At 40.4% G+C, this 26,564-nt stretch overlaps 2 protein-coding genes across 4 annotated transcripts in view; both read left to right on the top strand.

Annotated features, from left to right (window-relative positions):
* The window catches only part of MORC3 (MORC family CW-type zinc finger 3), a 30,531-nt gene extending 26,044 nt beyond the window's left edge, over positions 1-4,487 (top strand). For all 3 annotated transcript variants that reach the window (XM_050896538.1, XM_050896553.1, XM_050896545.1), the window contains one exon: positions 1,933-4,487. In XM_050896538.1, coding sequence (XP_050752495.1) covers positions 1,933-2,086 — 154 coding nt within the window. In that variant the 3' untranslated portion in view covers positions 2,087-4,487. The remainder of the gene's footprint in view (positions 1-1,932) is intronic.
* Positions 4,488-6,112: 1,625 nt separating this feature from the next.
* On the top strand, positions 6,113-25,216 carry CHAF1B (chromatin assembly factor 1 subunit B). Its single transcript, XM_050915127.1, has 14 exons — positions 6,113-6,119; positions 7,016-7,146; positions 10,502-10,634; positions 10,751-10,868; positions 12,430-12,533; positions 14,768-14,864; positions 16,572-16,656; positions 17,676-17,769; positions 18,396-18,465; positions 18,562-18,653; positions 20,136-20,298; positions 21,456-21,878; positions 23,300-23,391; positions 23,892-25,216. Exons 2-14 carry the CDS (start codon positions 7,021-7,023, stop codon positions 24,011-24,013), a joined length of 1,719 nt encoding a protein of 572 aa, XP_050771084.1. The 5' UTR covers positions 6,113-6,119; positions 7,016-7,020; the 3' UTR covers positions 24,014-25,216.
* Positions 25,217-26,564: the final 1,348 nt, after the last annotated feature.

The following is a 26,564-nucleotide window of genomic DNA, read 5'->3' as shown; positions in this document are numbered from 1 at the left end:
CTTTGCAGCCTCATTGCCTTTTACAGTGAGACGACCAGCTCTGTGGACCTTCATTTTGGCAAAGCTTTCAACGTGGGCTGCCATAGTATCATGATAGCGAAGTTTGTGAGGTAAGGTTTGGATAGGTAGACTAGGAGGTGGGTTGTAAAATTGGCCAGACTGCTGAGCTCATGGATCAATATCGAGGTCAGCAATGGTTAATGCCTTCATTAATGGTCTAGATGACGGAGCAAAATTAACTCAGTAAATTCACGATGACATCAAATTGGAGGGAGCCATTGATACTCTGGAGGGTAGGGCTGCTGTTGAGGGACCTTGACAAATTGGAAAAATGAGCTGAAAGAAACCTGGAAATTCAACAAAGGCAACTGCAAAGTTCTGCACCTGTGTTGGAAATACCCCATGCAGTTGAACAAGCTGGAGACTGCTCATAGGAAAGCAGCTTGGAAGAAGATGGCCTGCGATGCTGATGGACTAAAAGTTGAATGTGAGTCAGCAGTGCACTCTTGTGGTGGGAGAACCCAGTGCCTACTGAGCTATATTGGCAAGAGTTCAGCCAGCAGTTTGAGGGAAGTGATTCTTCCCTACTGTTGGGCATTGTGAGACCAAACATGGAGTATTGTGTTCAGTTTTGGGCTCCCTGGTATATGAATGACACTGGCATATTGGAGCAAGTCTACTGAAGGGCCACCAAGATGAGTAGGGGCCTGGAGCATCTGATATGGAAGGGGAAGTTGAGGGAAATAGCCTTACGAAGAGTGGGTTACCTTGAAATCCTATTGCTCTCTGCTGCCACCTAATGAGAGGGTGTGGAAAAGATGAAGCCAGCCTCTTCTCATAAGCACAGTGATAGGATGAGAGGCAATAGACACAAACTGCAACAAGGGAAATTCTGTTTAAATATTAGAGAAAAAAGTGTCCACAGCGAGGGTAGTCAAACCTGAAAAAGGGACCCAGGGAGATTGTGGAATCTCCATCTTTGGAGATTTTCAAAACCCAAGAAGGTCCTAAGCAACCTGATCTGTTAGCCCTGCTTTGAACGTGTGTTGGGGAAGGGAGAATGGACTGGATGATTTCCAGAGACCCTTTCAATCTAACTTTTTCTGTAGTTAGATCTCCCCTTTATCTGCCAGCATTTCATTTTCTTCTTACAGCATCTGACTTGCGCTTCCTAAAAGAATTAGCAAATATATGCAGGACTTGTAAGTAACTTCCACCACAAGTCCTATTGGGATATCATGGCACTGTGAAGAGTGGCTACTGGAGATGATAAAGGAACTGATGGTAGAAGGAAATGCTCAAGAGATGGGATGGGTGATTTGGAAGCAATTTGATCAGGAAGAGGACACAGCAAGGGGATCCAGGAAAGAAAGCAAAAAGAGGAGGCATAGCATTTTCCCTGTACTATAACTCTTACCTTATTTCCTCTTTATATTTTAAAGCCTTTGGACAAACTGCTCTTTCTTGCCGCCTCCTCTCTTCTTTTTCTCTTTTGTTCCCATAGGTGGTAGTAGTTTGTGCTTCTGAATGTATAAAAATACTGGGGTTTAATATTGTTTTGAGAAATAAAAAGGTGTTGTGGGATAAAGGATTGTGCCTGTGCTTATTTGCTAACTTAAATAAAAGCATTCAGAAATATTTCTGATCTGTTTTGGGAAAGGCAGAATTCAGTTTAGCCCTTAGCATTTGTTTGAAACTAAGGGAATATACACCTTCAAAATTGAAACTTGAGAGGCTTAGCTTTGAAAAACTGGTAGATTTTGAAATTATCTTGATGCAGCTTTAACTGCATCAGGTTTTTTGTTGTTTATGGAAGTCATGTATGGAGCCTTTCCAGTATACAGTATTAGTCCAGCTTTGTTAAATAAAGTACTGTGTATTTGAACGTAAAACTTCATCTACATCTAATCATATCTAATTATTTCTTCACAGCCTGAAACTACGCTCTCTTCGAGTGAATGTTGGACAACTTCTGGCTACAATAATGCCTGATCTAGACTTGCAGCAAGTAAATTATGATATTGATGTAGTAGATGAAATTTTAGGACAAGTTGTAGAACAAATGCATGAAATCAGTAGTACTTAATATCTTAAGATTTTAGCAGACTCTTACTCGATCTTCCATTATAACCTTTGTGTAGGTTCAAAATTGTATATACTGCTGCTTCACTTTATATATTTGACATAGTTTGATCAATAAGTGTATATACTCTACGCGTTTAGATGTTCCCGCAGATGCAGTGGGTGTTATCTTCACTTCCTCTTAAAGGAACACTGTCAATATTGACCAACCCTGATGTACTTAATTAAGGATTTTGCTTTTAAAATGTATTTGTAATTAAATTTGCAAATATTTTTATTATTAGGAATCTTAATACTTTTCTACAAAAGCTTTTTTTGTTGGCTTTTGATCTTATATAAGCATTAATACTTGCAATTATTTCCTCTTCTAAAATCTAAGTAGTGGAATATATTAAAAATGCAAAAAGGAACCTTCCTTGATTTCCTTCTCAGAACAAACCTTAATAGTGTTGTTAGTATACTACAGTATTGTTTCATTGCTATCAGCAATGTTGTATGTTGCATTAATGGGATAAAAATGTAGTTAGCAGATGAAAATTTTGGCCATATGGGTAATATTTGTGTTTTACTACCAAAAGAAGAAAAATTCTTTAAGGGTTTTATCCTGAAAACTGATGATTTTTGACTCCCTTTTGGATTTTTTGATGTCACTAAGGAACATTATCTGTACATAGTTTTGCTGCATAAACAACTCCATGGGATATGGCTAGGATATTTCAGCCTTTTCAGTGATGGAAACCGCATGCCTGTTTGTGTCCTGCCCTTGCCACTTTATTGTTGTTTCCTACATCCAAGAGTCTGTCTGTATTTGAGCACAGTCAGAGGGATCTTGAGTTCTACCCTATAGTTCCCATTTGAACACAGCAGTGCTGGTTCACACGTCCAGGCATGTACCAGTACACGGCTTCAATGGTCAGATTTCACACACAGCTCTTGCCTACTCTTTTCCAAGTCAAAGGCAGCTGGTGGAATGGGAAGCATCCTGGTGGACCATTGGAGAGAACAAGCTGGGGTGGCATATCCAAAGCTAGGTAGGATTCCTGGGCAACCTCTGCTCTGCATCAAACGCCACCTCTTGAGACCTGAAGGCCTTTTTTCAGGGAAGCCCAGTGCTGAACAGGATTGACATAGAGGTTCTGTGATGTGTACAAATGCCTATATATATAATCTCAAAAAACAAATCGTTGCAGTATTAAACATACAGTCTGCCTTGGCGTCTTTCAGGCTGAGATGCAAGGCTGCTGAGATTCGTCTCCGAACCTTACCTTCCTATCAGAATGTACCATGCTGAGTACGAATGAGTCAGACTACTAAATCCTTGATTAACTAGTTGAATGGAAGTACTTTGAAAAGGAGGCATGTTTCCTTATCTGTGGTTTTAACTACTACAGAGTGAGCTAAAGCTGAAAATGTTCAAATATAACTTGTTTATGCTATCTTAAAGTTTAGACATCTTTTATTATAAGCAAGATAGGGGAGTCCCTCTTCCTCCCCACCCCACCCCTTTTTTTTTTGGTAAATGTTTTATAGTGACTCTTAAGCCACAAGTTCTATGCTCTAATGCTCAGGCAAAAACTTCCTGGAAGAAACAGCACCAAGGGAAATCGCCGTTACAATGGTGATGGTATTCTCAGCCAATTGCATGTTTTTCTTTTGAAGTCATCGGGAATGAGTAGAGAGGCGGCAAAGATAGCAAATCCACCTTTTACTCTGTGGTGGTATTTGTCATCCAAACAGTGATCAAGAAAAATGGTTCTTGCTTTTAAAAAAGTCTACAAAAATAAAATTTAAAAAAAAAATCATGAAATAGCATTCAATATGTTCATTCCTAGGAAGTGTCTTTTTTTATAAAGCCAACACTTTTGGCTTTTGCACTGCTACTGTCCTGATTTAATTAGATTATGTTCCTTTCAGTTGTAGTTCAGTCAGTTTCTTTCGATGGACAGTATTTCAATGTTAAGATGCTATCTATTCTAATATGCCAATAAGGGTAATGCAATACTGTTGTACTTTATAATGGATAAATGGAATGTTTGATTTTTGAAGAGGTGGCTGTAATATAACTGTATGACTTTTAAAAAGTTTATATTTTCCATTTACTGGTGTGTGTAGTTTTCCATTTCTTAATCATTATTTATTATGTTTCATCAGACTCTGTAGTTGAATTTCTTATAGACAACTGGCAAAATATAGCATATGTCTATATTAAAAATGGCAAATTTACCCTGTACATTGACACTTTGGAGAACAGTAGACTAATGGAAATGGTTTTTATTTACTTGTTAAAATGTATTTTTTGTAAAAAATAAAAATAAAAAACTATATAAATCTGAGTTTGCTGGATCAAAACTTGTATGTGATCAAATGCAATGTTTTTGTTTATAAATAAATACTATGCAGAATGACTAATGTGTCTGGCTCACTTTAAGTATTTGGTCTTACAAGAAAGCTGGCTCAGTCTGATTTTGAGCAGAAAGCTTGGGGCACGCCAAGCGTGCCCTCAGACCGGGTAGGCATCCTCACGGAGCCCCAAACCAGCTGACTGGCTCTGCTTCCGTAGACGGTCCGTTTTGTACGGGGAATTCTGTTACCCGATTACAAGACTGCTACTGTAATAGGATTTGGGACAAAACTGTCTTTCGGGGCCTCGTTAGAGGAGAGCTGTTGTCGTTGTGGTACTGAGGCAGCAGTGACAGGAATGCAAAGGTAAGAGTTAGGGAGGTGGGACCACCTACCTCTTCTGGTGACAGTAAGCTCTTGGATAGGATCAGCTCAGCTCTCCTTGTGAAATTTTACCCTTAGGCTAGTTGATCAGTTCCCCAGCATGAGAGGCTCAAGTTCTTTCAGATATTTTTGTGGCCGAGGCAGACCGTTCTTCCCTGACCAGTACTTGATCGTCTAATACAGACGACTAATAAAGAGGCGGCAGCATGCAAGGTATTGTTGTGGAAGGAGTTGCACCTGGTATGGAAATGTTGTGGAGGTGGAAAAAGCAGTGCTGTTATAATCCAGGGTATGTGTTACCAGGAACTTCCCGGAAATTCAGTTTTTAATATATGGGTGTACTTCCGTGCTTTCTGCTGTGTGAGTGAAATTTCAAATTAAGCACAAGGACGTGCACTGTCCTGGCTTTCTACACCGAGTCATACTTGCATGGAAATCCTCATTGTCCTCTAGGTAGTCCTCTTTCTTTTAAAAAAAACAAAATAAAAATCTAATCTGTACACAATCTTCATTTGTTCACTTCTGCTTCCTCACCTGTTGCGTTAGGCAGTGTGGTAACTGGTGAGGTCTTCAGAGTCCGAGTTTGGGCTTTACCCACACGGCCTGTGGTTCTTTTGCCTGTTGGTATTGGGAAGAAGGATGTAATTCTTTTATTTCAAACGGAAAAGTTTGCATTTGAAAGAAAGGGGAATGTTGGGGATTGGTTGCCCTTTGACCAGTCTAAATGTAAAAACATCTTAAATATAGCAATACCTTTTTTTTTTTTTTTTGGGGGGGGGGGGAAGTGGGAGAGCATTGGGCTTTTTCAGTTTTTGTTTCGTTGTTTTTGTGGTTTTTTTTTTTTTTAATTGGAAGCAAGCTTAGGGCAGGGCAAATACCTCCTCGACAGAAGAAAACGCAGGCAAAAATCCTAGCCCGAACGGCAACGCTGCAGAGTTCGTGGATGCCCCCCAACGACCCCCCAACACCCTTTCTGCTTTTCCAGCGGGGGCGGGCGGGGCTGCCAGGTGCTGCGATGGCGGCGCAGGCACCTTCCCAAACCATCCGCCTGCAGCGAACCGCGAGCCGAAACCGGGGCGGGGAGCGAGGAGCGGCCGAGCCTGCCGGCCGCCGTCCGACCAGGGGGCCCGGCGGGGCCTGCCGGGGCACCGCCTTGTCGCCGCTCCCGCCTCCGGCAGGGGGCGCTGTCGCACCGCCGGGCCCTCCTCTGCCGGCGGCGGGGAGGCCGCGCGCAGGCGCGGGGCGGGCAAGGCGGGCTGGGGCGGGAAACGCACGCCAGCGCTGGAGCCCGGCCGGGCCGGTCGGCGCCGCAGGTAGGGGGTGGGGGCGCCCCCGCCCCGCGCGCGGGGTCCCCCGGCCGTTAGTGGCGGTTGGGGCGGGCGGGGCCGCCGGCGCCCCGCTGTGCTGCGGGGAGAGGAGCCGCAGCGGGAGCCGGGCTTTCTGTGGGCGGGAAGCCGGGGTACGAAGTGGCGGGGAGTTAGGGAGTTAGCCTCGGTGCTCGCAGGGCTCTCGCCAGCGAGCGCGTTGGGTTGCGTGTGGCTGATCCTCTCAGGGCGCCGGATATCGCCAGTCCCCGGCGTCCCGGGGGTGGTTTTCGAGGCCCCCGGGGTTTTGGGGAGCGTCCCCTGCTAGCGGTGCCTCCCGGGGAGCGGCTGCGCGGCCGAGGGGCGGCTGTGGCCAGCGGCGCCGCTGCCGTCTTCCTGCCCCCGCCGGGGCCTTCGTGCCTTTCCGTTGTTTTGCCTTTTCAGGGCTTCGCTGTTGGTACGGAAGTAGTTATCCCGAGGGCTGGATGGATGCGCGTAGTGCCGGTCTGGCGCTGCTCGGCGGGGGCTCACCCCCGTCAGGAGCTGGGCTAGGGCAGGGCCAGGGCAGCCGAGGGGGTGCAGGCGCGCTCTGGGGGCTGAAAGGGAAAAGCTGCGGTGTCAGCCCTCGGAATTTACTGTTTGGTGTAACCCTGTCCTGTGCTTCTGTCACAACGTTTAATTCCACTGAGAGACATGGCTTTATTACCCTTCTCATGCAGTGCCCAGGCAGTAACTTTAGCTGTAATAAATCATAGCATTTAGGAATGGTCTCCCTTAAACTGCCCTGTCAGTTTCTGCAGTGAAATTGTTAAGTGATCTGCAGTGCTTGCGAAATCTACCTTAAATTTGATTGCCTTTGTCATAAGAAACAAGAATTTATCTGGTATTTGTTCTTTTTTCTTTAGCAAACATGAAGGTCATCACTTGTGAAATAGCGTGGCATAATAAGGAGCCTGTTTACAGCTTAGACTTCCAACATGGAGCTGATGGGAAGATCAATCGACTGGCCTCAGCAGGCGTGGACACAGCCGTTCGTGTAAGTTTCAAACCTGTTTGTTTTGTTGTTGTAGCATGTGTAGCAAGCATGAAATGGCTTGTCATCCAAGGTATTAGATTATTGGCCGGTACATGACACCAGTGGTGGATGGTTTAGGGAAAGAGTATGAGATTGTACAGCTATATACAGAATGACTGTTCCCTTTGCATACTGTCCTTGAGTTCTGCTGCTGAGTGTTGAACTGTTATTTTTAGAAAATTACCTGCATTGACTGTTGGGTGATATTCTTGAGTAGTAACTGCTAATTTAGGGCACAGTCTTGTGGGTTAGTGAGAAACAACTGGTTTTAATTTCTTCATGGTCATCAAAGTTGAATTTTATCTGTCATTTTGTAAGTAGTCACTCAGCAGTATGAGGTCTTTCTACAGCCCTTTTCACTCAGCTTTAGATGCATCTCTCCTAAGTAATTTTGTGTTGGTGCTAGCAAACTTTGTTGATAAGTTGTTCGTCCTTTTGAGAATCACTTACGAAAATGTTGAATAGCACAAGCCCCAAAAGATGTGGCTGTAGGATTCACCTTTGCAAAATCAGGCAGTTGTTTACTGTCTTCTAAATTCTTAATGCATGTGAGGACTGTCCCCATCGTTCAGTGACCTCTTGGTTTCTTTAAGAGCCTTAGCCCTAGTTGGAAAGCTTTGGGAAATTGAGTGCACGGGCGAACCACATTCTTTTTATCTGGATGTTAGTCAACTCCTTAAATAAAGTTAATGGCCAAGTGAGACACAATTTCCTTTGCAGAGAAATGAATTGAATTTATTTATTTATTTATTTATTTAACAGCTTCTCTGTATGGAAGGTAGACGTAGTGGTCAGAGTTTTTCTGGGTCACCATTAGAGCACGTCTAAAAAGCTCACACATTTGCCTCCCCTGTTTTTTGGAGCTGAGACTGAAACAGAGTAGGTTACCCATCACTGCTGGGCTGTTCGTTTCATGTTTGAGTTCCTGTAGGTTGCTTCAGTATCTGGGCCTGGTGATTTCCTGTAACAAACTTTTTTTGCTTGTTTACTAAAGTCTCTACTGCTAACCTTTCAATTTGAGTTTGAGTTCCTCAAACTCATCCTGCAATAAAGAAGAGTTCCAACCTGGGACCCTCCCTGTGCTCCTTAGTAATGAACTCCAATGCAAAGAATCCATGTAGGTTCTCTGCTATGTGTGTATGTATCTGTCTGTCTGTCTATCCGTCTTTGCATGGTAATTTTACATTTTAATTATCTTTTGGGCCTGCTCATGTTCTGTCAGGCTTCCATCACCTATTTGAAGAAGAAATAAAAAATATTGTAATAAGGTTTTACTACCTGTGCAATAGGCACAGACAAAGAATAAGATTTTCTTTTGTATTACTGCTGCATTTTCTTCTGAATAGGGAAATGCTCTGTTTTAGCAGAGAATTTGAGTTCTAAAGATCAGATTTATACTTACATTTGGAATGCCTGGATTGGATCCAGATTTGTTCCTCAGGACCCTCAATGCAGTATTTTGTGAAATATGCCAATATTTCTTAATGTATTTATTAGCAATTTATTATGAATGGTAACTGCTGTGATATGCTCATGATTAGAATGCCTCTTTGTTTTGGAGATGGTAAATGGGATAAATGTCATTAAAAATTAGGGTTTTATTCCAGTAGCCTCAGCCAAAACTTTTCCCTTCCTCACTGGCAAATTGACTTCTTACCTGATGGTGTATGCATTTCAGGGATTTTGGCTGTACATATAGGTTACTGAATATATATTTAAGTCATATTTATACATATACATGTTTTAGGGCCAGAAAAATTTCAGTCATCTTTGACATAAAAGATACTGCTGCTACATCTTCTTTCGGAGGACTATTGCATAAAGAGGGAAAACTGGCAAAAGTTACAAGATACTGTAATCCCATACTATTGAATCATTGTATTTATAGGCTTGTCGAATACCTTTGAAGCTAGAGGTTGTCGATGAATGAAGAGAGGATGATGTTATGTGTTTGGTTGGGTTTTTCTTAATTTATTGGAAATACTCAGTAATATATTTCATCAGACTAAAAAAATACTGCAATATAATTACAGCTTGTGGTGGGTTGACCTTGGCTGGCCACCAGGTGCCCACCAAGCTGCTCCATCACTCCCCCTCCTCAATAGGATGGGGAGAAAATATGATGGAAAAGCTCATGGGTCGAGATAAGGACAGGGAGATCACTTACTAATTACTGTCATGGGCAAAACAGACTCGACTTAGGGAAATTAATTTATTGCCAATTAATAACAAAGTAGGATAGTGAGAAATAAGAACAAAAATAAAAACACCTTCCCCCCCCCGCCCCGCTTCCTCCCAGGCTCAGCTTCACTCCTGACTCTTCTACCTCCTGCCCCCAAGCAGCACAGGGGGTTGCGGAATGGGGGCTGTGGTCAGTTCATTACGTGTTGTCTCTGCCGCTCCTTCTTCCTCACACTCTTCTCCTGCTCCAGCGTGGGGTCCCTCCCACGGGAGACAGTCTTTCACAAACTTCTCCAACATGGGTCCTTCCCATGGGCTGCAGTTCTTCACGAACTGCTCCAGTGTGGGTCCTTTCCACGGGGTACAATCCTTCAGAAACGGACTGCTCCAGCATGCGTCCCCCATGGGGTCACAGTTTCTGCCAGAAAACCTGCTCCAGCGTGGGCTCCTCTCCATGGGGTCACAGGTCCTGCCAGGAGCACGCTCCGGTGTGGGGTCCTCCACAGGCTGCAGCTTCTTTCAGGGCACATCCACCTGCTCTGGCGTGGGGTCCTCCACAGGCTGCAGTGTGGATATCTGCTCCACCATGGACCTCCATGGGCTGCAGGGGGACAACCTGTGTCACCATGATCTTTTCCTGAGGCTGCAGGGGAATCTCTGCTCCAGTGCCTGGAGCACCTCCTCCCCTCCTTCACTGACCCTGGTGTCTGCAGGGCTGTTTCTCTCACGTTTTTCTTACTCTTTTCTCACAGCTGCTATGCAGAGGTTTTTTACCCTTTCTTAAACATGTTATAACAGAGGCACCACCAGCATCACTGATGGGCTGAGCTTTGGCCAGCTATGGGACAGTCTTAGAGCTGGCTGGAACTGGCTCTGTCCAACACGGGGGCAGCTTCTGGTGTCTTCTCACAGAAGCCACCCCAAAGCCTCCCCCAGCTACCAAAACCTTGCCACATAAACTCAATACACAGCTGTAGCTCACAGAGGGAAAATTTGTGGTGCAACTGCAGCTTTAGCTCTGAAAGTTTCAGATAATAGGTTCAGAATGACTGCCCAAGGAGTAAATTGTAGATTACTGAAGTGGTGCATATATATTACATCTTGTTGCTGAAAACTGTAATGCTTTTGTAACTAGATATGGAAAGTGGAAAAAGGGCCAGATGGAAAAGCAATTGTGGAATTCTTGTCCAACCTCGCCCGCCATACCAAAGCAGTAAATGTTGTGCGCTTCTCTCCAAGTGGTGAGATCCTAGCATCTGGAGGAGATGGTGAGAACTGCTTTTCATGTGTCTTATGCGAGATAATTGTAATGTTGAACTAAATGTAATGCATTAACAAAACAGTGAGTGGGAAGGAAAGAAGCTTCATCTGATTTCTTCTACAGACGCTGTTATTTTATTGTGGAAGCTGAATGATAGCAAAGAATTGGAACCATTAGTTTTTCAGGATGAAGATGAAGCTCAGCTCAACAAGGAGAACTGGACAGTCATTAAAACTTTAAGGTAGCTTAATATTTTATGAGTTTGTTTTCTGTTCAGTGTTTTTGATTCCCCAGTGGCTTTTGTCATCTGGTACAGTCTTCTGTTCAGTGTTTGTAGAACGTCAATGGTCTCTAAAATTTGCTTGCTCTGATATTCATCCTTTTATTGTATTTAACTTTTTTTTTTGATACAGTGCCAACCTACATCTTCTGTTAAGGCAGAAGATTTGACATTTATGTGACATAACTGACATGCTCTGAAATTGGTTCCTGAGATTTGCAGTCACTTAAAGCTTAGCACAGAGATAGATAAAGTAAATGTGAAGTTTTATTTACTAGCTTTATAGTGGAAATTTTGATCATTATTAAAGCAAAAAGCATCAGTAGATAAAATGATTCATGCAATTTTGCTAGATGATAGCTGTGAGGCTCGACCAATCTTTTTCAACTAGTTGATTTTAATAGTTGAAAATCTACTGTATTATACAGCTTTTGTTTCCAGTGTACGATGATTAATAAAATATACACACTGTACCTGCTAAGACTAAGTAAGTATTAGCTGATAGTAACTAAGGCATCAAACCACCACTGGCAGTTGAACTACAACAGTGTTCTGTTCTCACTCTCAGCTGAAGTCTGAAAGAAATTAGTGGTTCTGGACTTGGAAATGCATTTTGAATGAGCAGTATGTATAACTCTGCCTTGCTTTCTGTGTAGTATCTGTTAAAAGTTTTGGTCTCTATCTGTCTATACTGATAAAATCATTAAGAATTTACACTTGTTTACAAAAAATAAGTAACTCTGATATCCATAACTGATACATTCCTTGCAATTGCTGAGGTTTATGTGAGAACAGTTTCAAAAGTGCTAGTGGGATTGCTTGAAGCGCCAGCATGATCCTTTAGGAACGTTAGAGTTCATCTCTTAAAGTAAACAAAGAAAACCAATCCCCCTTCCCTAAACTTGGTGTTGCAAATATTTATTGTTAAAGTTAGCACACTGTATGATGAGTCTTCAAACGACAAGCAATAAAAATTGGTTTTGATGGAGCCCTTCTAGGTGGTTCTGAATATCTTGCAATGTTTGTTCAACTATATCTAAATCAACCTTAATTCTCTGTGTTTCGTGTGGCTCTGCAGAGTATGCATGTTTGTTTACTGCTTTTATGAAACCCATAAATATGCAGGAAAGTTTTCTTGAATAGCAACAGTTCCTAATTACTTTTGTGTAGTGTTTTATTTTCTGTTTGTACAAGTCCTAGAAATGTTCATTTCCAGATCTCTAGGTACAAATTCATAAATTACTTCAAATGTGGGGTTTTCATTATCTGTGAAAAAGACCTGTTGAAAAGTCAAGCTTGTTTTCAATAGAAATAGGATGTGCTTTTTTAAAATGTTCTACCACCTTCCGAATATGGAAGGTTTTTTTAAAAGCTGAAAGTCATGCTGTTCATTTTACTTTAGTGATACTTTATTTGCCTCTGTTGGTTTTTTTTTTTTAACCTAAAAAGGCATAAACCTCATGTTTACATGTAGCTGTTAATTTTTAAATTAATAATTGGTTTCTTCTCTTCTGGCTTCTAGAGGCCACTTAGAAGATGTATATGATATTTGTTGGACCTCAGATGGAAATTACATGGCATCTGCTTCTGTAGATAACACAGCTATAATGTGGGATGTCAATAAAGGTAAATGCTACGTTTATCACTTGTGTCTCTAGTCCTGGTGGAAGTGCTTCACAGTATTTACTAAAAGAGTTGAAAGCATCTTTTTTGTGATTGCTAGATTTCTGGGATTGTGAGGCAGATAGCCCAGCATATAAAGATACCCTCAGGCCAGCAAAATTTACGCATAAGTAATCTCTTCACCATGGAGTATTCAGGAAATAAACTTCACCCAATTTTCCCCCCCTGCAAATTCCTACACAAGCAGCTTGTATATTACTTACTCCACCCCATCCCACACCCCAACAAACAAACAAAACTTGACTGGTATCAGGTAACTAACTACCTAGGTAAAAAATGGGAAGTGGGTATAGGATGCAGGCTCTGTTTTGCAAGATGTGACCTTTTTTTTAGGCTCCATTAGGCAAAACACTTCTGTTCATTCTCATCCCACTGCAGTGGGATTGCTTGTGTTCTCCAAGAAAGGCCCATCTATAGAAGTTCTGGTAGTAACCAGCTAGGTTAGGTTGCTTTACAATGGCTTGATGTTTTCTTATTAGCAGTGTAATGATTACTTTCACTTTTAATTTAATGTGGAAATACTTAACTTTATAGTTAACCTTTTATCTCACCTTTCTAATATTTAGTGTCTAATTAAGAACAATAAAGTAGAATCCAGGTTAATTTTTCAGTGCATGCACACATGAAAATACGAATGTTCTGCTGCTGACATTTTTTGTGTTCTTGGTTTGGGTGCTTAATGTCTCTCCCATCCGAACTGTCACATACACTCCTTTCCAAAAGTCTTTACCATAAATACATGAATGTTCAATTAAGAGTGTGTGTTCTTAGGGCATAAGTATGTGCAGGGGCATTGTGACCAAATGTCTCTTGCATCTCGGACTGTTTGTAATGACTTTAAAGGGACATATCTATTAGAATTATTACTAAAAAAAGCTGGATGGCCTCTTAAGCTGATATGTTAGTTACATGTCATGTCTTCCATTCTCACTGCTTTCTTTTAGCATGCAGTTAATGCCATGGAGGGCATTTTGTGTCCTCTAGGCAGAGACACATGTAGTAAGTTGGAAGTAAGAAGCCATTACTGGAAAATGTAGGCTCTGTGATTGAAGTTGTAGGTACATGAAAGGAAAGAGTTTCAAGGATAGCTTCCAGTAATACTCAGGCTAAAAGCTTGCATGTTTTTTAAAAAAATGGCTGGAAGAAAATTAATAGTAAAAATCCATAGGGCTGTTCAGTACAAAGAGAGCATCACTGGCTTAAGTCCTTGAGGTACAAACTGTTGGCAGCTTACAGGGTATCTTGTAGAAATATCATTATGTGTTTGCTCTGTTCTCACGCTCTTCCTTAGGCATCTGTTGTTGGCCACTGTCGGAGACAGAATACTGCACCAGAAGGACTTTTGGTATTATGCAGCATGGCCTCAACTCTGTTTGTGTAAACTTTTTGAGGAGCTGTTGTCTTTGAAACTTGTCAGCTTATAGTATTTCTTTGCAACAAAACACTTAACTAGTAGGAAAAAACCCCACCTGTCGCTAGTATTCAAAACAAAGTGTTTCATGAGAATTATCCGTAACTTTACCTCATCATGGTGCTTTGGCTCTGCGACATTGAACTGTGGAACATCAGTGGGGTCAGACAGGTCATGCCTTTGAGAGATCTTCGTGACAGAATAAGCTGTGGAAGAACATGAGTTAGCACTGCTGTACAATTGTTTCTGAAAGCTGCCCATGTGTAAGCGTCAGTCAGCATGTGTGCAGTATATTTTTTTCAGTGCCTGCTCAGCAGAGTAGATGAGTTTATACAGCCCCCCAGCTGGAAGTTACGTTTTAACGCTGGAATTTCTGGCTCGGTATTCAGCCAAATTCAGTTAGCTGTTGAACAGTATTCTAGATGTGCCTGAAAAGCTTTTTCTAAATCACAAAGGTTTTGAAATAGTTCTGTTTTGAAATATACTCATCTTGCATGTTTAATGCCTAAGCCAAGCTGCTTATCTGAGTTAGTTTGTAGGGAGCAACCCTTAAATTGGCATGTCACAATTTACTGTATTTGTGAATATTCTAGAAATAAAGCAACTATTTCTGATATTCTTATCAGGTACCATCAAGTTAACAGTTTGTATGTTTAAAAAATGATTTCTCTACATCTTGAAACATTTTGTCTTGTTTTATTTTTGAAATGAAGAAATATTTTAAAACACATTTGAATTTAGAATCTGAAAACTTTTGTAATTTCAGGACAGAAGGTTTCAATATTAAATGAACACAAGAGTTATGTCCAAGGAATAACCTGGGATCCTCTAGGCCAGTACATTGCAACTCTGAGTTGTGATAGGTGAGCTGTTGGTCTAAGTGTTTTGCCTTAGTATTCTTTCTTACTTGAGGATGAATTAAAAGCAAGTGTATGGGATAAATGTGACTTTTCTTTTAGTTTTATTCAGATTGTTCTGTAAGAAGGTTGATGTGAAAGTAAAATGATACTTCAGTTAATCTTTTGCTTGTGGTAAATGATTCCTGAAGTCTGAGTGCCCTCTCTAAGCAGCAGATAAGCTTACATAAACTTTTGTAGATTTTTCTTCAGGAAATAAGTTTTCGTGGTATTGGTGATTAGAGATGATTAGAAATACATCTTAAGGAGTGCTGCATTCTCTGGTTGTTAATGAGCCAATAAGTTCATCCCTGTCATTTTACAGAAAGATATAAACAGGTTAAGAAATCAGTTAAAATGTTTTTCCACTGATATCTTTCTTTTGCCCTCTTGCTCCCTCCATCGCAAACAATTTTGTAAGTGATGTCATTGGGAAAGCTAAACACACACTTCATAAAACTTGGCCCTTGTCAGAACTTTGAGTGAGCTTAAACTGTTTAGGGCATGTGTGCTGCTCTGAAGGGGTTTGCAGCTGGCTAATAAATGCATGTCATCTGGCACCCACTGCAAAGAAAATTGGTCTAATAGTGGAAAAGTAGTTTTGCTTTAAGATTTGAAATAGGCTCAGAAAAATGGGAAGTTAATGGCAACTAGGTCACTGTGAGCCTCTGTCTTCTGATAATCGGTTATGTGAGATTTGTGTGCTTTTATTAAAATGAACAGCAGAGGAACACAAGTAATAGAATGATGCACAAGTTTTTCTCGGAGTGAAGTCGCAGGTGAGGACATGAACTAATCTGAAGAGGGGAAATCTCCCACCCCCTCAGGTTTCAGATGTTTTTCTGCAAGGTTAGTGAATAGCATCAGCTCAGTGGGGGTCTAACAGGAGCCAGGCGAGTTGCCAGGACTGGGCACTCATGAGCCCGGGGTGGGGAGACCTCTTCCCCCTTTTGGCAGACCAGCTTAGCTGTGTGACATCCAGAGCCAGTAGTTCCACAACTGCCTCAAGCTGTCTGCCACAGCCTCACCTTCTGTTTTCTCTTCCTAGCTCTGTCCAGGATTCTTTGTGGAGCTGTTTCAGCACATTAAATCAGCAGAAACCTGTCTGCTTTTTGTGTTAAGTTGGTTTTCTGCCAGCCTAACAAACGAACATAACTCAGTGAAGGTCAGAGCTGGCAGAAAGGAGGGGGTGGTGGGACGAGCAGTTGGGTTTGCTTAGGCCACCTGCTGTTTTAGTGAGATGAAGTCAGGGGAGTTCCAACATTCTGTACAGAGACGTACTCCAGTTTTCATTTATTCCAAAGGAAACTGAAGCATAGAGATGTAGCTAATTGTCTTTGAGGCGAGTTCCCACTCTGCAGGAACATACTGGCTACTACAGCACAGGTAGGAATGGTGTGGCCATTCACTGTCCACTAATTCCCTCATTCCTCCACAAATGCATATGCTGGTACTTCACAAACCTTATTGAGTCAAATAATTGTCAGTGATTCATTGGTTATTTGGCTATCAAAACATGTCCCCCCGGTGGTGTCTCATGAACAGAGTTATAATTAATGTGTGATTGTCATTTATATTTGGCGGTCCTGACTGAGAAGTGAGGGCCTGTAGTGTTGTGTGAAACTTGGGGTGAAAGGAAGCTGTTCATAGCTAACTGTGCTCTCCACCATGTAGGGTCCTGCGGGTATACAACACGCAAACCAAGCGTGTTGCATTCAATGTTACCAAGATGCCATCCGGATCAGGAGCTGAAGGAGAGGTACATTGTTCTGCTAATGGTACTGGAGAATGTGCTGGGTGCTATTTTGTATGAGTTGTTCTATTCTGTGAAACCAAAGGGACAAATATTTTCCATTCAAGTAATCCGTATATCAGATATTTTTGTCTCTATCTCACCTTTGCATTTTGTAAATAGAGACCGCTTCAGGTTTCCTCGAACATTACAGAAATGACTAAGAAATAACAGCCTGCTGCTGTTGATCTCTTGCAAGTTAAGCTGATTAAAGTAGCAACACAATGTCTTTGGTTATAAATGTTAAAAATAGTGTGGAAAAAATAGTATGCATAGTGAATTCTTAATAGGAAAAACTTCAAACATGTCTGTCAGTAGCTGTAAGTTTATTAATGGATATGACATAGCAATAATATTTTAAAGTCGGCAGCCTGAAATTTTCAAAAAGGTGGTCTGATTTTTAGGAAAAATATGAATTCGGGAAAATTTAGGAAATTCTCTCTAACCCCTAAGAAGGAAAACAAAGAGCTTTTTTCTCCCAAACAGTTCTAAGTGATAGTAAAATAACACATCCAAGCTGGCTGTAACCTTTTTAATTCCTTCTATTCCTTTTCTTTTTTTGTGAAAACATTTGTAACAGTTTTATAGAGACTAAAGAACAGGCCTGAGAGAGGGTGTTTTGCCATTATAGAAGTTCTCTTTAAACCTCTAATACTAGAGTTAAAATTAAATGCCCAAGGAGTAGGCTTTTACGTTGACTGTTAAATAATGTTGTTCTCCAGGTTATTACTATTTTTTGATTACTGGTCTAATGTGACTGCTCTTGAGTGTTTTGATTAGTAGCTGAAGAGGGATCAAGGACTGTTTTTCTTAGCTGTGAAGAATTTATAGCACAGCAGAAAGTGAGTTTGAAGGAGCCATGGTTTTTAAACCATTTATTTTAAAAGTTCCATCAGGTTGGATTGTACAACTGGATGGTTTTTCTCACTTGAATTCCAGCTGACACGTTCATGGCGCTTTACACAATCATATGTTCAATGTTACAGGCTAGGAGCTATCGGATGTTTCATGATGACAGCATGAAGTCATTTTTCCGCAGGCTCAGTTTTACTCCTGATGGCTCCTATTTACTCACTCCAGGTATGTGAGAACATGTACTATAACTTACATTGTATCTGTTATGCTCTAGTTTGAATGTGCATCAAGATTCCTTTCAAACTGCTAGAGGATGCTCATTTATCTTAATTATGCCATTCCTCATTTTTCCTGTTGAAGAAAATAGAGACTCCGCAATACTCTTCCGTTAGCAGTCCAGAACATCAACTTTCTCCTGTGATAAAAATTATATTTATGGCATTTTTCTGAACTGAAACATGTAAATTGCAACAATATAGTTCTGTTAAAATACAAATGAAGAATAATGAGTGGTTTCTTTTGACTGGTCTATGTTTGTATCCTTTCTTAAGAACATTCTGCAGTCATAGTAAAAATAACATAGCAAGGAGGGGATCAGTTTCCCGACATAAGCACTGCTTTTATAGATGTCTGGCAACATCAAAAAGAAGTTTTGAGGGGGAAGTATATAAGGGAAACAAAAACGGCACTAAATAAATATTTGGGATGCCTTTTTAAGTTGTGTTCAGGTTGCACAGCCCTTGCCCAACTGACAAGCCTAATTCCTGAGAAGTAGAATGTTTATGGACATAAAGTGTGTACTCAGTACCTTTTTGAGTTGATGAGTAATGTTTTAACCTTTATTTTTGCAGCTGGCTGTGTTGAATCAGGAGAAAATGTAACAAACACCACATATGTTTTCTCCAGAAACAATCTTAAAAGGTAAAGTTCAATGAGATCAAAATATCTTTTTATTAAAAAAAAAAAAAAAAGTAAAAACGAAATGCTGTTTTCTGAAATACTGATTCTTTATAAAAGGCCCGTGGGTCACCTGCCATGTCCTGGAAAGGCAACTCTTGCTGTTCGCTGCTGCCCAGTCTATTTTGAGTTGAGACGAGCCTTTAATAAAGGTACTGTAAATCCTTCAGGGAGTATGATTTTACAGCAAATATGTGAAAAGGCCAATGTGGCTGTTTACTATTTTATGCCCTAGCCTTTTAGCATTCCGTTAAGATAGTGTTGTACCACATCTTAGAAGCTGTTTCCTGATTCTAAGACCCTGAATTCACCTTAAGTGCCTTGTGAGTAGCTTTTGATGTAGTGAATAAATGTTCTTACTTGGCCTCTTAGGTTACAGAAACACTGTTTAATATTTTTCTTTAGCTTTTAACCATTTTCTGTGAGTAAAAGTAAATAACTTGGCTTAGCACTAAAGGAGCGACCCAGTGAAATATTTTCTGTTAGTCTCAACTACCCACATCACAGAAGCACCAGAGAGTTGGTGTAGTTTGCAACAACCGTTGATGTTTATTCAAGGAAGCCAAACCTGAAGCAGTGCTGGTGTTACTGGCCAGAACAGGAGTTCTGAGGTGGGGAAAGGATTGTATGAAGTTGCGTGAGAACTTACCTGGAGATTCAAATCCAGCCTTATTGTGAGCCCAGTGGGTCCAGGAGTGTTTATATTTTAACAAGACCAGTCTTACTCTGGTGAAAAGGCAGAGCTTTGCTCCTTTCTTTAGAGGGTCATTTTGTAGTGTTCCTTACAGGATTTAGAGATTACCTGTTGTTGTGTTCTGTATTTTCATCATAGTCTTTAGATCCATTGTAATGGTGTGTTGCAAAGTAAGGAGATGAGTGTCTGCTGTTGGTCTCTGTAGCTCCTCTAAACAGAGTGTTTAGTTTCTGCAACATGCACCCAGAAAAGTGAAATCTATGGTAGTCTAGAAATCTATACATGTGAATACCTTACATTATGTTAATGTTAATGGCCTGTCTGTTTTAGTGCATAGCTTCCGTAATCATCATAGAACTGCACAGGACCTCTATATACTAGGAATTTCTGAAAGCAGCTAGCTAGCACTCAGCTTCCATTGGAAGTTGGAATAATCTGGCCTTACAAAGAACTAATGTTGCAATGAAAAGACTAGCTAGGAGCTGAACCCAAGATAACACAAATAGAGCTAAATCCATTGTTTGGACTGAGTCATACAGAATATAACGTGGTGGTATAAATTTGTCATGACCTTGATTTACACTGTATCCCAAGGTGTGTTTGTTTGGACTTTAATACTAAAGTTCATATAAATATGCTGAAAAATTTCAGCTGGAAAATGTATGACAAACTTTACAAAACAAAATAATAGCAATCCGGATGGACAAAGCTTCTGCCAATTTTTTCAGCTAAGACAATAGAGGGCAAACTTCAGGCAACAGAAATGTTAGTGCTTGACATTAAACTTCACATTTTATAGAAGTGCTATCTTCTTAGCCATTATCTTGATACTGATTAATAAAGAAATCTTTATTTAGATTCATGACTAAGCTAGTGCAGTTACTACCTTGCAATGAATGCAAGAGGGAATTCTCAATGTGTTAATTTCTTTGCATTCTAGATGAAATCAGTCAGAAACTGTCTCCTGCTCTGTTTAAGCTGCCCTATCGATTGGTGTTTGCTGTTGCTTCAGAAGATTCTGTGCTTTTTTATGATACTGAGCAGTCCTTCCCCTTTGGTTATGTTTCTAACATACATTATCACACCCTGAGTGACATTTCGTGGTAGGTAATTATTATATTCTGAAGATTTGTTGTGATGGGGGAAATGTCCTTTTTACATGTTGAAGATCTGCACAACATCTTGTGTCTTGTTTTATTTTTATGTTTCATATATGACATGCATGTGGTCACTGTCATCGCACTGTCTGAACAGCAAGCCACCTCTTTTTTGCGCAGTAAACTGGAGAATTATGGTTCTTTATCGGCTGGGAAACAAGGTGCAAGCACCCTGGGGACAAGCAGATGGAAATTTTTATGAAAGCTAATGTCCTAGGTGCCCATGAAAAGTACCCATTGTTCAGGCAGTGTAACTGGTAATAATGAAGTTATTTGGAGGTTTTGGAAGTCATCTCTCTGAGTTCAGGTGTCTGTATCCTGGCCAAATTCTGCTTTATCTGCTCAGTTCTGCTCCGTGGTTCTTCATGTATGGGACGAAGTAATTTATCTGACTTGATGTGGGAAACTGGAGCTGAAAATTGAATCCAAGTCTTGCAATCAGGATACACCCCTCTGCTGGACAAGGCTTCTTCATGCCTTTCTAGCCAGTATACCTAAGCTGAAGACCACATGGAGGCCCCTTTTTCAGAAGTTATAATTGATGCTCAGACATTGTGAAAACCATTGTGTGTCAGGAGGAGGGGAGTGGAAAAGAACAGAAAATCAAGTGTTTTTAATCAGTAATAGATAGACATTACTTGGTGAAATGAGTGCGAAGAGCCCATTCAGGTGAGCACCACGGTGATGCTGAGCATTGCCTCTACTTAGCACAGGGAGCACAGCCGAAGAGCGTGAACTGCTCTGCTGGTCTGAATGAGGAGAGTTCAGCAATATGTCAGAAACTGTGGCTGAAGATTTCTGTACCTGCAATTGAACCATACGTTGTGCCAGCTCAAATGCATGCAGGTGCTGGCAGCAGCATATTACAGGTGATCACAGATGACACCAGAGAGATTAAATCAGATGCAAAGGCCAGAATTGAAGATCTTTTGTTCATTTGAATTGGATGTCTTTCACTTGACTGCAGTTTTATTTAAATGTATACAGGTACTTGGGGAAGGGAGGTGGAAAAGACAGGTACAGTATGTGTTATAGATGGGGGGGTGGGGCTGAAGAAAAGTTCTGATCTTTACTCTTAATGGAAAAAAAAAATTCACAAATAGGTCCAGCGATGGAGCCTTTCTTGCTATTTCTTCCACGGATGGATACTGTTCATTTGTTACCTTTGAGAAGGATGAACTGGGAATAGCACTGAAGGAGAAGCCACAGATAAATGTCAGAACCTCTGGTGCAACAGAGAAGAAAGTGAAAAAGAGCCAGTCGCACAAAGTCATTTCCCCAGGCTCTAGGCTGACAGAGGGGACTCTTCCCAGCAGGGTCACCGATCCCACCACTCCCACCCTCCAACCTAGAACACCCACAGCTGCCGGTAAGGACTTGCCTTCCACACCTGTTAGCATAAAAAATGTTCCAGTCTCATCCTCAGATGAGAGGAAAATCAGCCAGCCAGCTAGCCAGAGCACTAAAGTAAACCAGCCCAGGAGGATTACTCTCAACACTTTACAAGCATGGAGCAAGACGCCAAGGTGAGATTTATATTGCCATTTCCAGTCATAAATACGAAGGCCAAGACAAGCTGTGCTTGTGCTACATTTAAAGGTTGAGGTTTAGACATAAATTCCCAGCCCTGTGTCTTGGTGGTAGCTGTCTTGACATGGAACTTTTTGTTCCAGTTGTACTGCAACTTGAAAGGTCAAAATGTTTCCTGAATCCTAAATGTACAGCTTTTATATTTCTGTCTGAAATGTGAAACAGTAGCAAACTTAACCTGACCGTTATGCCTTGTCCATGTGGCAGCAACACGTGTCTGTCTTCAGGTCCCATTTTCTGTACAAAGATGGTACCTGAAGCCTTCAGCTGACAAGAACTATTTAAAGACCCTTCTGGCAAGAAATACTTTAAGTAGTGAAGAGTACAAGTCTAGACAGGCCCTCAGTGTGCACAGTCACGGGTGTGGGACTTTATGCATTGATTATTTCCTAAGGTGAAGATCTGGGTTTTTAGAAATTGCCTGTAATCCACGTATTGATTGTCAAACAGCCTGCAATATAAGATCCTAAGCTGGTGTGCAACAGTAAGGAGACAGCCTTGCTGTTAGAGATCTAGACCTTGTCAGCAAAACAAGGCTATTTTAGAATTAAAGGAAATTATTATAACTTCTCATAGGAATGTTTTAATTAGTAGGTTGTGCGGGAGGAAGTGGTGAATGAGAAAGCAGGGTAGTGGATTTCATCAAAAACTGCAAAGAAAAAAGTTAGAGATGATGGCTTTCTACACACCAATGTTCATCTGTACTGGAACTAACAAGTCAAAGGGTTGTGGGTAGTTGAAAGTGACTTTTGCCTGGAGGGTGGGGTGGCTGATGGAGCCAATTAATCTTTTTGAGAGAGAAACTATACTTAATCATATCAACTGATTATGCAGTGAGTGTCATCTTGTAGTAGCATGCATGATGCTACTTGTAAAATTTTTTTTTTTATGGTTCAGTCCTCTGCTGCTTTTGTGCTTAATTTTTAAGTGCCATCCAGAAGAGATTTAGCAGAAGAAAATAGATTTACAGTAATTGTTAGTGGACCTCAGTGGGCAAAAGAATTCCCTAGAGTTTTATGAATCTAAAGTGTTAACATGGACAGGGCTAGGGAATAGTAAGCGCAGCCAGTCTTGATTTTAAAATATTTGACCAAGATACTGTGCTCTGAAGGTGAATATCAAGCATTGTGCCACATATAACATATGCAAAAGTACTTTCTAGTGGAAAAGATCACTAGTGGTATTTAAAGTACTTCTTAAAAAATGCTCTATTCAGCATATAACAAGAAGAAAAAATGCATAGTAAAATATATCTAAACTACATTTAAATTTAAGTGATTCTATCTGAAGTAAATCTTTAAAGTATTTGTGGAAATGATGGCTTTAAAGCAATTGAACTGTTTCTGCTCTTTTAAAGGAGAGTAAACTTGATTCCACCGAAGCCAGATACACCAACCTCTGCATATACAGATACAGTTCCTATACCTCCTTCCTCAGAACAGGAACATGGTAAGCTGTTGTGGCTATTAATATCCAGCAAAGTCTTTTGCCAATCAGTTCTTTCCATTATAGACTTTTGGTATAAGCTATAAGCTTATAACACAAGCACAATCAAGCATAAACCTAAACCTAGTTGCAGATTCTAGAGCTTCTTCATTGTCTTGGTGTGTTTCAAAGGTGCTTTTGACAATATGAAATGTATTCTCACTGCGATTGCTCTTGGGCAGCTGCTTATGTGCCAGTATGTCACTGCAGTTGTTATAGTAATGGGTGCATTAGCTGACACTGAAACCAAGAACAGTAAATTCACTTGGATGTAATGTTCTCCAGGTCCTACAGGTGGGCTTTAAAGACCCTTGTACTTTCAGCACATCATTGTTTCAGATGCTGGACTCTCTCAAACCAGGGTTGGTTTTTTTTGGTGAGTGCTGAATTGTTAGTGAATTCAGCAAACCATTCTTAATATGGATTTACTTAGCTTAAATGATTTTCCTATTTGCCTGTTTCAGAGAGGCCATTACCATCTGATGACAGTCTTCAAAATCCCCCAGCATCGAAACGTCCTAGAACTGAGGAAATGTCTCTTTCTACATCTGCTGAAGATCAAATCGGCTCCGATTCAAACAAATAAAGGCTAAGCCTTTAGTAGACTCTTCACAGTCTGAAGGCAATGCAGCCATATCTGAGAGTGCATTTTTTTTTACACAAATGTTAAATCCTCAATTCCTGATTAAAGTACCAAATGCATATTTGACGTAGTGCTGTGAAGAAACTGGCAGTAGAAGACACAGGTTTCAGGAATGTAGCTTCGCAGAAGAGGAGGTATTTGGGAAGTGACTTTTAAGTGCGTTTCTACTTCTTGAAGACAGCATTCTTCAAGAAATGCCACAGCTTAAGGAAATCAAGGAAATCTGGGTATATTGAAAAGCCATACAGTAACCTAGGAGTCTCCATCAAAGTCCCTAAGTTGATGTTTATAAAGTAGTATGTCTTCCAGTAACCTGTCTGGCAAAAGAACAGAATTTCTAAGGACTTAAATGCATTCATAATGATTTGATGTGGTTTAAGACCAAAAAAAAAAAGAAACAGTTTCATTGAAGCATCTTGGCTTATATGTTTAGCAGTGTGCAAAATAATTCATGCTCTCCAGTACATGTGGAAGGGAAGCTGATGTTCACATGCTCTGAATGCAGCGGCATACAATATGACTGATATGATTGAAACATAAATCAGAACTTGTAGCTGCAAGAAACAAGAAAGCAAAAGGAATAAACCCTCTGAAGATGTGTTATAAGCATTAAAGAGCGGAGGAAAGTTCTTAATTGTTTAGTTACTTTATTTAAAAAAAAAAAAAGCAGACATGAGATTTTCCTGAGGCAGCAGGATTTGAGCGTATACATTAAAAGTTTCCCCCGTTTCTTTTTTCCAAATCTTAACTTCCTTAGCCAATAAATGAGACCAAAATATTTGAAAATCACTACACTGGATTTGCTATGGTGTGCAGACTAGCCTCCAGAAGTAGAATGCTCAGCCACAGTATTCTGAGCTCATGCACTTCATTTTGTTTAACATCATGGACTTGATTTTAAAAAGTAAGATAATTCTTAAAATGTGAATAGTCGTTCTAGCTGATGATAGCATGTAGAAGTTTTGAACAGAATTTTCTTTCATGATTTAGGCTATTCTTCTATCACTTGAAGTTCCACAACACACAGGAGGGGAAAGCTGCAATTCATATTAAAGGTCTTTGACTTTCATTCTTCCCTGGATTTGGTTGTTTTTAAGGTGTGTAATTTACTTAGTATTTGTTTTCTGTCGGTTTCTAAGAAAGTGGACTAATACTTTAGAAAAGTAGAAATACAAATGTTTCAGAAGTGATTCATAAAATTTCATAGAGAGGAAATATTAACAAATACCTATATCAGTGTTTCAGGCAAATGAAGTACGTTGCCTACAATTAAATTTTAACAGAAATTAATAAGCAAAGAGTTGTAGGAAACCAACTGTATCTTTGCTTTCCACCACTGAGATAAGGATGGAGCTTCATTAGACTTACCCAAACCTGGGTTTTCTCCTAGTGAGGAATATTAAGACTTAATTACCAAGCAAAGCCACATGTAAAACTGTTTTTTCCCCAAAAGTTTATAGAGATATCTAAATTAAAGTTTGTAGAGATATCTGAGTTGATAGCTGAAGCAGATATTTGTAACTAACATGCATTGCTGGACTTAACTATTTTATGTTTTGTCCAGTTTGAGCTATAAGAATACTGGTATTTCATCCTTCTGTGGGACAGTGACCCACTTAGTACAGTACTACAGTGTTTTGTTCTGTGCACTGCAAAGGGTCCTTTGAATTAAAACTTACACTTCTTAAATACTAATTGCAAAGCTATCCTGATAAGTATTTTTAAATCTGGTTGGTTGGTTGTTTTTTTACACAGTGTATTTCAATGTAAACTACTCTTTCTGTTGAAAACTAGTATGTTGAGTGTATTATTTTAGTGTTATTGGCATACCTGGCCTTTGTGGTTTTCAGTCTTCAGATGCAATTGATTGCCAGAGTATTCATCTCTATTTCATACCATAACCATTCAGGTGATGTCCACATTTGTTTATATGGTTGCTCAGCTTTTTTTCACTCTGCCTTACAATCTAGTTGGAGCTGTAAAGTTAATGTGGCTTTCACTGCTGCCATTTGGAGACTATGTTCACATCATGATCTCTGTCAGAATGTTCTACCTGGAATTTTTTTTCCCTTTAGTTCTAGTTGTCTCTTGCCACTATGATTTCCTACTTCTGTTCTCTGTTGATTCTTTTACTTACACAGTCCTTTGTCAAATTTATATGGCACTAGGTTTTTAACCTTTTTCTAGAAATGGATGCCATTGTTCGTATAATAATTTACTATCTTTAACACTGTGACAGTCAGAACTGTAGATTCCTGGCTTTTGTGATCCCTGTTTCGGTCTCCAAGGGGCCATCCCCACATAACATTCATACTTAAGACATTGAAAACTATTCTCACACTCTTTCTATAAAGTGGGTTCATGTGTCGTTCTTAGTCATGCACTAGACTCTCCTCCAAGACAGAACATGCCCAATGCTATTTCAAGTCTTTCTTGACTGCTTCATATGGTGATGTATTGCATAGACATAATTCTTTCAAGGGTGCTCTTTAGT

The sequence above is a fragment of the Gymnogyps californianus genome, chromosome 1, assembly GCF_018139145.2.
Source record: "Gymnogyps californianus isolate 813 chromosome 1, ASM1813914v2, whole genome shotgun sequence".
Lineage (NCBI taxonomy): Eukaryota > Metazoa > Chordata > Aves > Accipitriformes > Cathartidae > Gymnogyps > Gymnogyps californianus.
The sequence above is the reverse complement of the archived record's forward strand: the minus strand, read 5'-3'. Positions and strand labels throughout refer to the sequence as shown.

Coding starts and splice junctions, on each gene's coding strand:
- CHAF1B (XM_050915127.1), top strand. CDS start 7,021: ATGAAGGTCATCACTTGTGAAATAGCGTGGCATAATAAGGAGCCTGTT. Junction 14,865..16,571: donor GCAACTCTGAGTTGTGATAG/GTGAGCTGTTGG, acceptor TCCACCATGTAG/GGTCCTGCGGGTATACAACA. Junction 17,770..18,395: donor CTCCTATTTACTCACTCCAG/GTATGTGAGAAC, acceptor TTATTTTTGCAG/CTGGCTGTGTTGAATCAGGA.